We start from the raw sequence: 14,195 nt of genomic DNA on the forward strand, positions 1-14,195 counted from the left end.
GCTTCTCCGAGAGCCTCGCCCAAGATGGCTTCTCCGAGAGCCTCGCCCAAGATGGCTTCTCCTGGAGCCTCGCCCAATATGGTTTCTCCTGGAGCCTCGCCCAAGATGGCTTCTCCGAGAGCCTCGCCCAAGATGGCTTCTCCTCAAGCCTCACCCAAGATGGCTTCTCCGAGAGCCTCGCCCAAGATGGCTTCTCCTAGAACCTCGATCAAGATGGTTTCTCCTGGAGCCTCGCCCAAGATGGCTTCTCTTGGACCCTCGCCCAATATAGCTTCTCCTGGAGCCTCGCCCAAGATGGATTCTCTCACTCGAACCCCCTCGTCTGTGGCGGTGATGGCTTCTCCTGAGCTCTCTTCGCCATCGGCGGCTTCTCTAATGCCCATTCCCGAGAGGGCCTCACCAAAGCTGTCCTCAACCAAGATGGCAACCTCAACCCGCACCCCCGTTCGTGTGTCTGGCCGTTTCTCCGTGTCCGTGGTGGAGACCCCGTCGCCCGTCCCGACTCTGCGGCAAAACCGTGACAACGACCGTGGCGATGGTGATGACAACAATGGTGACGACGCCCAGGAGACAGCAGTTGGTGGCGGTGGTGGCGGTGATGGTGGTGGCGGTGATGGTGGTGGCGGTGATTGTGGCGGGTGTACGGTGGAGCGGCGAGGAAGGGGCAGGAGGAGGAGGAGTGCCCCAGCGGTCCGGACAGCGAAGGAAGTTTCAGCGGTGGTGGCTGTAGGGAGGACACGCAGGAGTGTGGGAGGTAGGTGGAGGTGTGTGTTTGTGTACATGTGTGTGTTGGCACAGTGTGGGCAGTGGTAGTATCGTATCGGTTAGCGTGCTGCCCTTGGAATCCGACGATCCGAGTTTGATTCCTACTCGTGGCCAACACCAGTGACGATTATAAACCGGTCCTGGGTGGGTCTGAGCGGGATTCGAACTTGGGTCCCCGGGTTTGCAGCGCAGCAGCCACTACTACACTCCCGCTCCCCACACAGACAGACAACACTCACACATTCACCCACTCGCACACTCACTCACACACCCACCCAGTCGCACAACCACCCTCTTACCCACCCATCCACCCTGTCACTCACCCACCCACCTACTCACCCACCTACTAAATTCCCTCACTTACCCACCTACCCACCCACTCGCCCAGTTCTACATGCACAGCTCGAAGATGACCGTACCTTCGTTAGTGGGAGTGGTGTCTCAGTGTAGAGATTGCCTCCATAAACCCACCCCTATTTGTTATTGTGCAGGCACGTTGAGCGGCTCTTTGGCCGCCCGTGGCGAGACATCGGCCCATGTGGCAAAGACCCCCGAGAGCCATTCTCCATGGTCCGGGAATGAAGGGGAAGTGGACCCCTACGACTTACTGTGCACCCCCGAAGGGAGCGGTGAGACACTCGCACACTACCACCCACCCACTAACACCCACTAACACGACCACCCACTAACACCCACTCATTCACTACCGCCCACTAATACGACCACCCACTAACACGACCACCCACTAACACCCACTAACACGACCACCCACTAACACCCACTCATTCATTCACTCATCCCACACATCCAACCCCTCCCCCAAGACTTACGGTTGTGTGCGTCTTCATGGGTCACAACACATTACACTATAAACTACACTACTATACATTACACTACTATACACTACACTACTATACATTACACTATTATACACTACACACTACACCACTATACACTACACCACTATACACTACACTGCTATACACTACACTTCGTAGTCGCGAATGAACTTCAACATACATACTGCCCTATATGCACAACGTTACGATACACTAAACACTGTACACTACACTACTGTACCATACACCACGATACACCACCACTATACACTACACTACCCACGACATCACTATATACACACATTTGAGGCTGAGTCGACCTAGGGGAGGCCCAAGACCGTTTCAGTCCATTGTCACTGGTGTTGGCCGTGAGCGGGAATTAAACTCGTGTGTCACTGTGTTCGTAGTACAGCCCATGCATGACAACTCACCATGCACCCTCTTCCCCGCACCTCCCCAGGTGAGATGACCGTGTCTCCCCTGAGTTCCGATGGCAACCTCCGCCGGGCCGTCCGTCCCGTCTCTCATCCCGCGTCGTCGGACCGACCGGGCGTCCGTCGTGTCGCCCCACGGCCTGATGTGGTCGCGACGGAGTGGTGGGTGGCAGAAGAAGCCTTGGTGGACCCCTCTTCGCTTCCGCGGATTTCCTTGGAAGCGAATACAGGGACGGACTCCGCGGTCGACGCTGGGGCCGTGACGGAGATGTGGATGCTCGGGGAGGATGACAGCCAAGTAGGTATTATGGAAGTTCTCTCTCAGAAAAGATCTCGCAGGGGGAAATCTGCGGAAGCCACTGCTCAAGATATTAGCGAGGTAAAAATGGTGGAAGTTCCCTCTGAAGAGAGATCTGGCGGAGTGAAATCTGCGGAAGCCCCTGCCCAAGATGTTAACGAAGCAGAAATCGTGAACGTTCCCTCTGAGAAGAGATCTCGCAGGGGGAAATCTGCGGAAGCCCTTGCTGAAGATGTGAATGAGGTAAAAAGCGTGGAGGTTCCCTCTCAGAATAAATCTCGCAGGGGGAAATCTGCGCAAGCCCCTGCCCAAGATACTAGCGAAGTAGAAGTTGTGGAGGTTCCCTCTCAGAATAAATCTCGCAGGGGGAAATCTGCGGAAGCCCTTACCCAAGATATTAGCGAGGCAGAAATCGTGGAAGTTCCCTCTAAGAAGAGCTCTCGCAGGGGGAAATTTACGGACGCCCCTGCTCAAGATATTAGCGAGGTAAAAATGGTGGAAGTTCCCTCAGAAGAGAAATCTGGCGGAGTGAAATCTGCGGAAGCCCCTGCCCAAGATGTTAACGAAGCAGAAATCGTGAACGTTCCCTCTGAGAAGAGATCTCGCAGGGGGAAATCTGCGGAAGCCCCTGCTCAAGATATTAGCGAGGTAAAAATGGTGGAAGTTCCCTCTGAAAAGAGATCTGGCGGAGTGAAATCTGCGGAAGCCCCTGCCCAAGATGTTAACGAAGCAGAAATCGTGAACGTTCCCTCTGAGAAGAGATCTCGCAGGGGGAAATCTGCGGAAGCCCTTGCTGAAGATGTGAATGAGGTAAAAAGCGTGGAGGTTCCCTCTCAGAATAAATCTCGCAGGGGGAAATCTGCGCAAGCCCCTGCCCAAGATACTAGCGAAGTAGAAGTTGTGGAGGTTCCCTCTCAGAATAAATCTCGCAGGGGGAAATCTGCGGAAGCCCTTACCCAAGATATTAGCGAGGTAGAAATCGTGGAAGTTCCCTCTAAGAAGAGCTCTCGCAGGGGGAAATTTACGGACGCCCCTGCTCAAGATATTAGCGAGGTAAAAATGGTGGAAGTTCCCTCAGAAGAGAAATCTGGCGGAGTGAAATCTGCGGAAGCCCCTGCCCAAGATGTTAACGAAGCAGAAATCGTGAACGTTCCCTCTGAGAAGAGATCTCGCAGGGGGAAATCTGCGGAAGCCCCTGCTCAAGATATTAGCGAGGTAAAAATGGTGGAAGTTCCCTCTGAAGAGAGATCTGGCGGAGTGAAATCTGCGGAAGCCCCTGCCCAAGATGTTAACGAAGCAGAAATCGTGAACGTTCCCTCTGAGAAGAGATCTCGCAGGGGGAAATCTGCGGAAGCCCTTGCTGAAGATGTGAATGAGGTAAAAAGCGTGGAGGTTCCCTCTCAGAATAAATCTCGCAGGGGGAAATCTGCGCAAGCCCCTGCCCAAGATATTAGCGAAGTAGAAGTTGTGGAAGTTCCCTCTCAGAATAAATCTCGCAGGGGGAAATCTGCGCAAGCCCCTGCTCAAGATATTAGCGAAGTAGAAGTTGTGGAAGTTCCCACTCAGAAGAGCTCTCACAGGGTGAAATTTACGGACGCCCCTGCTCAAGATATTAGCGAGGTAAAAATGGTGGAAGTTCCCTCAGAAGAGAAATCTGGCGGAGTGAAATCTGCGGAAGCCCCTGCCCAAGATGTTAACGAAGCAGAAATCGTGAACGTTCCCTCTGAGAAGAGATCTCGCAGGGGGAAATCTGCGGAAGCCCCTGCTCAAGATATTAGCGAGGTAAAAATGGTGGAAGTTCCCTCTGAAGAGAGATCTGGCGGAGTGAAATCTGCGGAAGCCCCTGCCCAAGATGTTAACGAAGCAGAAATCGTGAACGTTCCCTCTGAGAAGAGATCTCGCAGGGGGAAATCTGCGGAAGCCTTTGCTGAAGATGTGAATGAGGTAAAAAGCGTGGAGGTTCCCTCTCAGAATAAATCTCGCTGGGGGAAATCTGCGCAAGCCCCTGCCCAAGATATTAGCGAAGTAGAAGTTGTGGAAGTTCCCTCTCAGAATAAATCTCGCAGGGGGAAATCTGCGCAAGCCCCTGCTCAAGATATTAGCGAAGTAGAAGTTGTGGAAGTTCCCGCTCAGAAGAGCTCTCACAGGGTGAAATTTACGGAAGCCCCTACTCAAGATATTAGCAAAGTAGAAGTTGCGGAAGTTCCCTCTGAGGAGAGATCTGGCGGAGTGAAATCTGCGGAAGCCCCTGCCCAAGATGTTAACGAAGCAGAAATCGTGAACGTTCCCTCTGAGAAGAGGTCTCGTAGTGGAAAATCTGCGGAAGCCCTTGCTGAAGATGTGAATGAGGTAAAAAGCGTGGAGGTTCCCTCTCAGAATAAATCTCGCAGGGGGAAATCTGCGCAAGCCCCTGCCCAAGATATTAGCGAAGTAGAAGTTGTGGAGGTTCTCTCTCAGAATAAATCTCGCAGGGGGAAATCTGCGGAAGCCCTTACCCAAGATATTAACGAGGCAGAAATCGTGGAAGTTCCCTCTAAGAAGAGCTCTCGCAGGGGGAAATTTACGGACGCCCCTGCTCAAGATATTAGCAAAGTAGAAGTTGTGGAAGTTCCCTCTGAGGAGAGATCTGGCGGAGGGAAATCTGCAGAAGCCCCTGCTCAAGATATTAGCGAGGTAAATGTTGTGGAAATTCTCTCTAAGAAGAGATCTCGCAGGGGGAAATCTGCGGAAGCCCCTACTCAAGATATTAGCAAAGTAGAAGTTGTGGAAGTTCCCTCTCAGAAGAGATCTAGGAGGGGGAAATCTGCGGAAGCCCCTACCCAAGATGTTAGCGAGGCAGAAATCGTGGAAGTTCCCTCTGAGAAGAGGTCTCGCAGAGGAAAATCTGCGGAAGCCCCTGCTGAAGATGTGAACGACGTAAAAATCGTTGAAGTTACATCTCAGAAGAGATCTCGCAGGGGGAAATCTGCGGACGCCCCTGCTCAAGATGTTGATGAGGCAGATGTCGTGAAAGTTCCTTCTGAGAAGAGGTCTAAGAGGGGGAAATCTGAGGAAGCCCCTGCTCAAGATATTAGCAAAGTAGAAATTGTAAAAGTTCCTTCTGAGACGAGGTCTAGGAGGGGGAGATCTGAGGAAGCCCCTGCTCAAGATATTAGCAAAGTAGAAATTGTAAAAGTTCCTTCTGAGACGAGGTCTAGGAGGGGGAGATCTGAGGAAGCCCCTGCTCAAGATATTAGCAAAGTAGAAATTATAAAAGTTCCTTCTGAGACGAGGTCTAGGAGGGGGAGATCTGAGGAAGCCCCTGCTCAAGATATTAGCGAAGTAGAAATTATAAAAGTTCCTTCTGAGACGAGGTCTAGGAGGGGGAGATCTGAGGAAGCCCCTGCTCAAGATATTAGCGAAGTAGAAATTATAAAAGTTCCTTCTGAGACGAGGTCTAGGAGGGGGAGATCTGAGGAAGCCCCTCCTCAAGATATTAGCGAGGCACAAATCGTGAAAGTTCCCTCTGAGAAGAGGTCTCGCAGGGGGAGATCTGCGGAAGCCATCTCAGAAGTTCCACCTCAGCTGCTGGCTGCTAAGAGAGCAACGCGGGGCCGCTCGAAGACACCCGAGGAAATTCCCTCGACCAGAATGTCTAGGAGGGAGAAATCCACGGAAGCCACGGCTCAACATGCGAGCGAGAGAGAAATCGTGCAAGTTCCCTCGGAGCCGGCCGTGAAGGTGAAGACCATGAGGGCGGGACGGCTGAGGACGAAGCAGGTGAGATGATATCAACATCATCAACAACCTCAACAACATCATCACCACTATAATCATTGTCTCCATCATCATGAACAACATCAACGTTGTCTCCATCATCGTGATCAAAATCATCGTCATCGTCGTCATCATTGTCTTAATCACAAACAACATCAAGATCGTCATCGTCCACATCATCTCCATCATGAACAACATCACCATCATCATCAAAATCATGAACAACATCACCATTGCCGTCATCAAAATCATGGTCTCCATCATGATAAACATCTTCATCAACATCACCATCTTCATCATGGCCAACATCACCTTCATTGTAAACATTACCATCATCTCGTTCATCATGAACAACGTCATCAACACCATCTCCAATGTGAACATCAACATAATCTCCATCATCATGAACAACATTAACATTGTCTCCATCATCATGAACACCATCAACATCATCAGCATCACAACCATCAACACAACCATCAGCAACATCACAACCATCATCACTATCAACATCACAACCATCGGCAACATCACCACCACCAGCTACATCCGTACTAGCATCATCACCAACATCATCAACATCCACACTGTCGGTATCACAACCATCGTCAATCAACACCAGTACCATCATGAATATCACAACCGTCATCAACATTACAATCATCATCAACATCACAACCAACATAACCGTCAACATCACAACCAACATCAATACCATCATCAACATCACAACCATCATCACTATCAACATCACAACCATCATGAGCATCACAGCCATCAACATTACAACTATTAGTACCATCATCATCGCAACCATCAACATCACAACCACAAATCATCGCCAATAGCACAACCATCGGCACCATCACGACCATCATCAATATCACATCCATTATCACTATCAACATCACAACCATCATCACTATCAACATCACAACCATCATCACTATCAACATCACAACCATCGTCAACATCCACATCAGAACCATCATCACAACCATCAACACCACAACCATCGTCAACATCCACATCAGAATCAACATCACAACCATCGCCAACATCACCAGCGTCTTCACTATCAACATCACAATCATCATCATCATCACCACCATCACGACTGCCACCACCATCATCACCACTGCCACCACCATCATCACTACTCTCACCAATGTCCCCCCACACTCTCCATGTCTCCCTGTCCAAAGGCTGAAACCCCCCGGGACTGCTCTCTGGAGACAAGTGGAGGAGAGGTGAATGCCCAGAAGTCTCCACCCCGTGTCTCCCGTCGCCCGGGCCTGAGCCCAATCGCAGAGATCCGCACTCCCTTTGTGGGCGAGAAGGAGAGCGCCGGTGAGTTGGTTAGCGATGGGTGGGTGAGTGTGTGAGTGAGTGTGTCAGTGTGTAGGTGGGTGGGTGGTTTAGTGAGTCGGTGAATAAGTAAGTGTGTCAGTGAGTGGGTGAGTCAGTGGGTGGGGGGTGAGCGTGTGAGTGAGTGTGTCTGTGTGTAGGTGGGTGGGTGGTTTAGTGAGTCGGTGAATGAGTAAGTGTGTCAGTGAGTGGGTGAGTCGGTGGGTTGGTGAGTCGGTGGGTGGGTGGGTGAGTGTGTCACTGGGTGGGTGAGTTAGTTAGCGGAGGGTGGGTGGGTCAGTGGGTGAGTTAGTTCGCGGTGGGTGTGTGAGTTAGTGGGTGGGTGAGTGAGTGTGTCAGTGGGTGAGTTAGCAGAGGGTAGGTGGGTGTGTGTCACTGGGAGAGTGATTTTGTCAGTAGCCTTCTACATGGGTTGTTGGGGCAAGCTCCTGTTAGTTGCGAGTAGTAGCGCCGACGTAAGCCGGCGCTGCGGCACACGAGTTGGTGGCCAACACCAACATGCCCGGCCGCCTTTGTCTCTCCCCAGTAGCGATGTTTACTTACACACCACTGTGCCAGCTAACTCACTAGAGGCTGAGTCGACCTAGGGGAAGCCTCAGACTGGTTGAGCCTCCACACACGCAGACACCTACCTTTAATAGGCGCTCGCTAACGGAGGAGTTGGGGGTCCGACATCTGTGTGCCGTGAGCAGAGGTGCCGGCGTTGAGCCTCCGCATGAAGACATTGAGGGAGACATCACCACCACCAGCAGCATCACCACCAGCATCACCACCACCACCAGCATCACCACCAGCAGCAGCAGCATCACCACCAGCAGCAGCAGCTGCTGCTCAGCCGCGCCCCAGACAGCCGGGCCGCACCAAGCGACCCGCTGGGCAAGGCAGCGCTGGCGGCAAAGCCAAGATGGCCAGGAACACGCGGGGAGGAGCAGAGGAGGTGGAGGAGGAGGGGGAGGGCGGTAACAGAGCCAAGAGGAGAGGGTGGAGCCAGGTCATTTTGGAAGCGTCGACAAGTCCGACTCCTGCTGCTGCTGCTCCTGCTGCTGCTGCTGCTCAAGGGGCAGCAGCAGCGGGGGCAGCGAGGGGCAGGCCGAAGGTGAAGAGGCAGGCGGTGGTTGAGGAGGAGCGAGGAGAAGAGATGTCGCCACCTAAGAGGAGGACGACACGCACCGGTGAGTGGCGATGGAGGTGGCGGATGTGGTGGCGTTGGAGGATTTGGAGGCGGTGGTGGCTGCATGACGCTGCTGTGTGGAAGCTACCTGGTCTGTCGCTCCACACGAAGCTTCGGGTCTTCTCTGCCACGGTCATTCCCTCCCTTCCCTATGGTTGTGAAACGTGGACTCCTCGAATGAAACATCTGCGCCAGTTAGAAACATTCAGGCTGGCCTGCCAACAATCCATCCCGGGTTTAACCTGCAGGCTGGATTGTGTGAGGAGCTCACAAATCCTCGGAGATTTTGACACATTCCCATTGGTGAGATCCTCCGGTAGGCGAGGCTGCGTTGGCTGGGTCATGTAGCACCCATGCCCAGCCATCGCATGCTTAATCAGCTTCTTTTGGCCAGATAGAGGCGGCTAAATGAGCACAACACGGGCTGGAGAAGAGATGGAGCTGATGCGGTATAGGAGGATTTGGAATGGAGTGAACTTTGGCATGACCGGTACCAGCGGTGTTAAGATCAGCTTCTGCGGAGGAGGCTCGTGAAGGACGCTACTGGGCAGTGCCAGACTAGGTGCACCATGAGGCTACTGGGCAATTGGGGGTAGTTGCCTTCCAACAACAGCGTAGAGCAGAGGAGTGACGCTGCTCACAACGAGAGAAGCGCCGGGCGGATAAAAATGCAGCAAGTTGGCACAGTAGGGGGCCCAGGTGGTGCATCGGCCAGTCATCTCAGTCAACCCACAGCATCTGGGTCTGTCCCGTGACCTGCACCTAGCCTGGCACAACAGTCAACTCATGGCAACTGCTGGGTCTGTTTCTTGACCTGTCAGCAGCGAGCCTTTGGCACTTCACGTGGTGCCAAAGTGCGTGCACCTGGCCTGGCACAGGCGCCCGTGGGCATGTCACCGTCACTAATTGGCGAATGGCGGGTATTGGTGTGTACACGTACACACACACGTGTGTCCACACCTCCCTTTAATGGGCGCTCGCTAACAGTGTGTGGAGGTACCAGAGGTGGTGGCGTTGAGACTCCGTGTGCATCATCGTCATCACCACCAACAACAACAACCACCATTTGCCACTAAGTGGCGGTGACATCACCAATGAGCTTGTGCCAGTCTATAAAGGCAATTTAAGGCCACGTAAAGTGTCGAACGCCCGCTGGCAGGAGGTCACGGGACACCCAGGTGCCATGGGTTGACTGTTGTGCCAGGCTAGGTGCAGGAGGTCACGGGACAGACCCAGGTGCCATGGGTTGACTGAGATGACTGGCCGATGCACCACCTGTGCCCCTTACCGTGCCAACTTGCTGTGTTTTAGCTGCCCAGTGCTCCGCTCGTTGTTGTGAGCAGCGTCATTCTGCCCTCCGTTGTTGGAGGGCGACTGCCTCAAACTGCCCGGTCGCGTCCTTTACGAGCCTCCTTTACAGAGGACGATCTTGACACCGCTGGTACCAATCTTCGCCAAGTTCACTCAGCCCCACATCTTCTTGTACCACATCACTCCATCTCTTCTCTAGCCTGTGCCGTGCCCATTTGGCTCCCTCTCGGCTGCTTGGGCACGTGGTGGCTGGGCATGCGGGCTAAATGACCCAGCCAGCGGAGCCTTGCCTGCCGGAGGAGCTCACTGATGGTAATGTGTCGAGATCTTTCATCTCGAGGATTTGTGAGCTGCTCGCACAATCCATCCTGGTTAAACCCAGGATGGATCGTAGGCATGCCAGCCTGATTGTTTATAGCCGGCACAGATGTTCTATTAGAGGAATCCACGATTCACATAACCATGGTCAAGAAGACCCGAAGCTTCATGTGGAGCGACAGACCAGATTGCTTCCACACAGCATTGTGCAGCCGATGAAAAGTTAAATGCCACCCGACTGATTCGGAACTTTGTCATAAGCACACTGCCAGGTTTGGGAAACCACTCTCTTCACAACTGCTCCATCACCAATGGGGAGCTGAGGGGATGGAGTGTTTGGTCGCACAAATTACCTGGGCAGGTGCTTAGTTTTGGTGGGGCTGATGGTAAGGCCCCACCTCTTAGTGGCACACTCCAGGTTCAGCAGCAGCGCCTCCAACTCCTCTGAGTGAGCAGCAATCACCCGATCATCAGCATACATAACGTGGTTGACCAATAGGGAGCCATCCCTCGACCTCACCTGGGCATCGATCAGCCTCTCGTATCTGTACCAGATCGAAATTCCTCTGGTACGTCCATGGAAAAACCATCATGACCTTCAACACCACCATCATCACCGCCCTCCGATTAGCATGGTGCGAAAGAAGTTCAACATACGTACATCACCATTACCAACATCATCATCATGACCACCACCTCATCCTCCCCCACCCCTCTTTCTGCGCACCCCCTCCCAAACCACAGGTTCAGCCTCTACCATCACCCAGCCCGGCGCCGGTGTCGAACCCAGGCAAGGAACTCTGAGGCTGAGAACAGCGCGAGCTCGGCGATAGCACGGCCGGGCGGTGCGCCCGCCCACGGCACCTACGGAGCCTTTGTCATCGGTTCGAGTGTGAGTGGGTGGGTGGGTGGAGAGATGTTATCTCCCTCGCCCAACGCTGACAATGCCTGCCACTGTATATTTGGAATTGCGTGTCTCTCTCTCTCTCATCATCATCGCGGTAGCTAGGTTGATGTTCACTACCTCGCCTAGTATACAGGAGGTCGTGGGTTCAATCCCGGACGCTGACAATGCCTGCCACTGTATATTTGGAATTGCCTGTCTCTCATCATCATCATCGCGGTAGCAAGGTTGATGTTCACTACCTCGCCTAGTATACAGGAGGTCGTGGGTTCAATCCCACCCCTGGTGCCTTGCTGTATATTTGAAGTCTGCGTCTCTTTCCCACCGTGGTGAGATGTTATCGCAGGAGGTCGTGGGTTCGATCCCGAACTCTGACAACGCCGGCCGATGTAGAGAGAGTCTGCGGTCTCTCTTTCCCCATTGCCGAAGGGATATTTTCTCCGAGTTTTTCCCTCCTCATAAAATATTGACGTCACACGTTCTGAGTGTAATTGGCTTCCGCGTATACATTTCCAAGTGACGATAAGCCACTTTGTTGAGCCATCATTTGTGGTAGCCAGGTCGCTCGCTGTAAAATAGCTACGTAGCTTAGTGGTTAGCGCCACGCTGCGCTCCGAAACCGGCAGAGACCAGGGTTTGATTCCCGCTCACGGCCACCAACACCAGTAAGCGACGATTATCTCAACTGGTCCTGGGCCTCCCCTAGGTCGACTCCGCCTCAACTCAGTATCCCGTGCAGTGGCGTGTCGTGAACATCGCCGCTGGGGGAGACAAAGGCGGCCGGACGGGCGTGGTGTTGGCCACACCTCCTCGTGTGCCACAGTGATGCCCTTCATAAGTGCTACTGCTGCACGCTACTAAACAGCACTTGCCCCAAACAGTCTGTCACAGGCTGTACGGGAGATCTTTGTTTGTGTGTTGTTAGAAAAGCAGATCCCTGGCTGTAATATTCAAACACCCTCTGTGTGCCTAGGATTTCTTCCTCGTGTCTCCGACACAACCATTATGAACCCCCTGTGAGAGAGAGAGACGCCCAGGGCTTGAACCCAGGCTCGCCTTGCGGTGCTAATTTAAGGACTTGGCACGGCCAATTATTGCATCGTCCTAAATCTTTATTGTATTCAAATCTTTATTTTTGTAATTTGTCTTTTTACCTTATATTTACAAAGTGTTTGGCGTCTTAATTTGTTTGTGCTTCCCTAGCAACGTTGTTTTTAAAAAGCTCTTGTTAAAACTTAATACTTATGCTTTTAATTAATCTCTAGTTGTATTACAGAGGAGAAGGACCTGTGTGTGTATGTGTCTCTGTGTGTGTGGGGGGAGCGGTAGTGTAGGAGCCCTACGCTGCGACGCTACGAACACAATAATCCGGGTTCGATTCCCGCTCACGGCCAGCACCAGTGACGAATATCTGAGTCGGTCGTGGGCCTCCCCTAGGTCGACTCGGCCTCAAATGAGTACCTGGTGCAGTGTGTGTATACCCTCACTAGGGAGACAAAGGCGGCCGTGCGTGGTGCTGGCCACCCACCCCCTCGTGTGCCAGTGTTAGCGTTCATAGGTGCTACTACTCGCTAACAGCACCTGCCCCAACAGTCTGTTAAGGCGACATGGGGGGGGGGATCTTTGTTTATTGTGTGGATGGAGCGGTGGCGCAGTGGTTACCGCTACGCTACGAACTCGGGTCGCCGGGTTCGTAGCGTTCACGGCCTCTTAAACACCAGGAGTGGCAGCGATTATCTGAACCGATCCTGGGCCTCCCCTCATCCTCCGCCATATCCCCCACATATCTCTCCATCCCCTCACTTCCCCCCCCCCACATCCCCCCTCTCTATGACCTGTGTTGAACCCCCCATCCTCGTCAATGGGACCAGTCTGAGTAAGCATGGTGGCTAGGGGCCGCTGTAGGTTTGGGATGAACGGGGATTCTATTTTGGCTTGGCCTCCCTCTGTACCACCGCTGATTTACATCGCCCCGTTTCCCCTCGGTGCAAAAATGGATGGAAGGTTTCGTTTTTAATTTTGTTGTCTTTATGATGATGATGATCATGATGATGCTGTTTTTGTTTCCCCACCCCCTCCACCGTGTAAGTATCCGTAGAGAGCTGGTGGTTTTATATTTGGTTTAAATAAAAAAGGTCCTGGTCCCCTTTTAAGCGTTACACACTCATCTTTTCTTTAAAGGAATTTATATTGCCCCCTTACTCAAGGCGCTTTACGCAGAATTAACAATTAGTAAGTATGGATGTGATAATGGTGGTTAGATGAGGTGAATGAAATAGATGTGAGGAAGCAATGGGTGGGTAATCTGTGGTGGTGGTGATGTGTGAATTCGGTGGAAGCGAAATTGATGGCGGTAAATGATTAATGGATTGAATTAATGGGGTTAATGAGTAATGGACATAATCAATTATTCCATCTAGATTTTAAGTTTTCCTGACTACAAGGATCCATACTCTTTGGCTCTTTCGGTAAAGTCACGTAGGTATAAAATAAATTAAATCACGAAGTTTCAATTGCAACACAAGCAATCATCATCAGGTGGGAAAAGCACAGCAAGAATTTTTTTTTGCCGGCTCCAACAAGGAGCCCAAAAACCGAGCAAAAAAATATCTTGCTGTGGTTTTCCCACCTGATGATGATTGCTTGTGTTGCGATCGAAACGTCGTGATTTATTTTATACCGACGTGACGTTACCGAAAGAAGAGTATGAGAATTATTATTCTGACAGTAAATTATGATGAATGGATTGCATGACTGGGAAATGTTAAGTGATGATTAAACTGGCTCGGTGTTTGGGCTCCTTGTTGGAGCCTATGAAGGTATTCGTTTTCTGTTTAGGTGGAGATCACCCCCCCCCCCCCTTGTTCTGTCCTGTCTTGTTTGTTTGTTTTTCCGTACTCGAGGTTTTTACTTTGGGGTTATATCTTCGCGTGCATATACAGTGGTGTTTCAGTTTTCAGTTTCATTTATTTGGTATAGCCCTGTGAGCCATTCGGCTCTTGAATCGGGTGCAACCACAACAAACAAAAAA

General features: G+C 52.0%; 2 protein-coding genes across 2 annotated transcripts; both read left to right on the forward strand.

Moving 5' to 3' along the window:
• The first annotated feature begins 213 nt into the window (after nt 1–213).
• Nucleotides 214–5,346, forward strand: LOC144953374 (uncharacterized). Its single transcript, XM_078883937.1, has 4 exons — nt 214–754; nt 1,257–1,394; nt 2,065–5,009; nt 5,338–5,346. The coding sequence occupies exons 1-4, from the start codon at nt 214–216 to the stop codon at nt 5,344–5,346; spliced, it is 3,633 nt and encodes a 1,210-aa protein (XP_078740063.1).
• On the forward strand, nt 5,003–11,139 carry LOC144953362 (uncharacterized). The gene is made up of 4 exons (XM_078883925.1): nt 5,003–6,095; nt 7,298–7,442; nt 8,153–8,632; nt 11,005–11,139. Exons 1-4 carry the CDS (start codon nt 5,967–5,969, stop codon nt 11,091–11,093), a joined length of 843 nt encoding a protein of 280 aa, XP_078740051.1. The 5' UTR covers nt 5,003–5,966; the 3' UTR covers nt 11,094–11,139.
• The last annotated feature ends 3,056 nt before the right edge of the window (nt 11,140–14,195 follow it).

Source organism: Lampetra fluviatilis, chromosome 75 (assembly GCF_964198595.1).
Source record: "Lampetra fluviatilis chromosome 75, kcLamFluv1.1, whole genome shotgun sequence".
In the NCBI taxonomy this organism is placed as follows: domain Eukaryota; kingdom Metazoa; phylum Chordata; class Hyperoartia; order Petromyzontiformes; family Petromyzontidae; genus Lampetra; species Lampetra fluviatilis.

Excerpts from the sequence above, each read along its gene's own strand:
- LOC144953374 (XM_078883937.1), top strand. The coding sequence starts at position 214 with ATGGTTTCTCCTGGAGCCTCGCCCAAGATGGCTTCTCTTGGACCCTCG. Across the intron at positions 755-1,256 it reads GACACGCAGGAGTGTGGGAG|GCACGTTGAGCGGCTCTTTG; the intron begins GTAGGTGGAGGT and ends GTTATTGTGCAG. Across the intron at positions 1,395-2,064 it reads GTGCACCCCCGAAGGGAGCG|GTGAGATGACCGTGTCTCCC; the intron begins GTGAGACACTCG and ends GCACCTCCCCAG.
- LOC144953362 (XM_078883925.1), top strand. The coding sequence starts at position 5,967 with ATGTCTAGGAGGGAGAAATCCACGGAAGCCACGGCTCAACATGCGAGC. Across the intron at positions 6,096-7,297 it reads GACGGCTGAGGACGAAGCAG|GCTGAAACCCCCCGGGACTG; the intron begins GTGAGATGATAT and ends CCCTGTCCAAAG. Across the intron at positions 8,633-11,004 it reads GAGGAGGACGACACGCACCG|GTTCAGCCTCTACCATCACC; the intron begins GTGAGTGGCGAT and ends CCCAAACCACAG.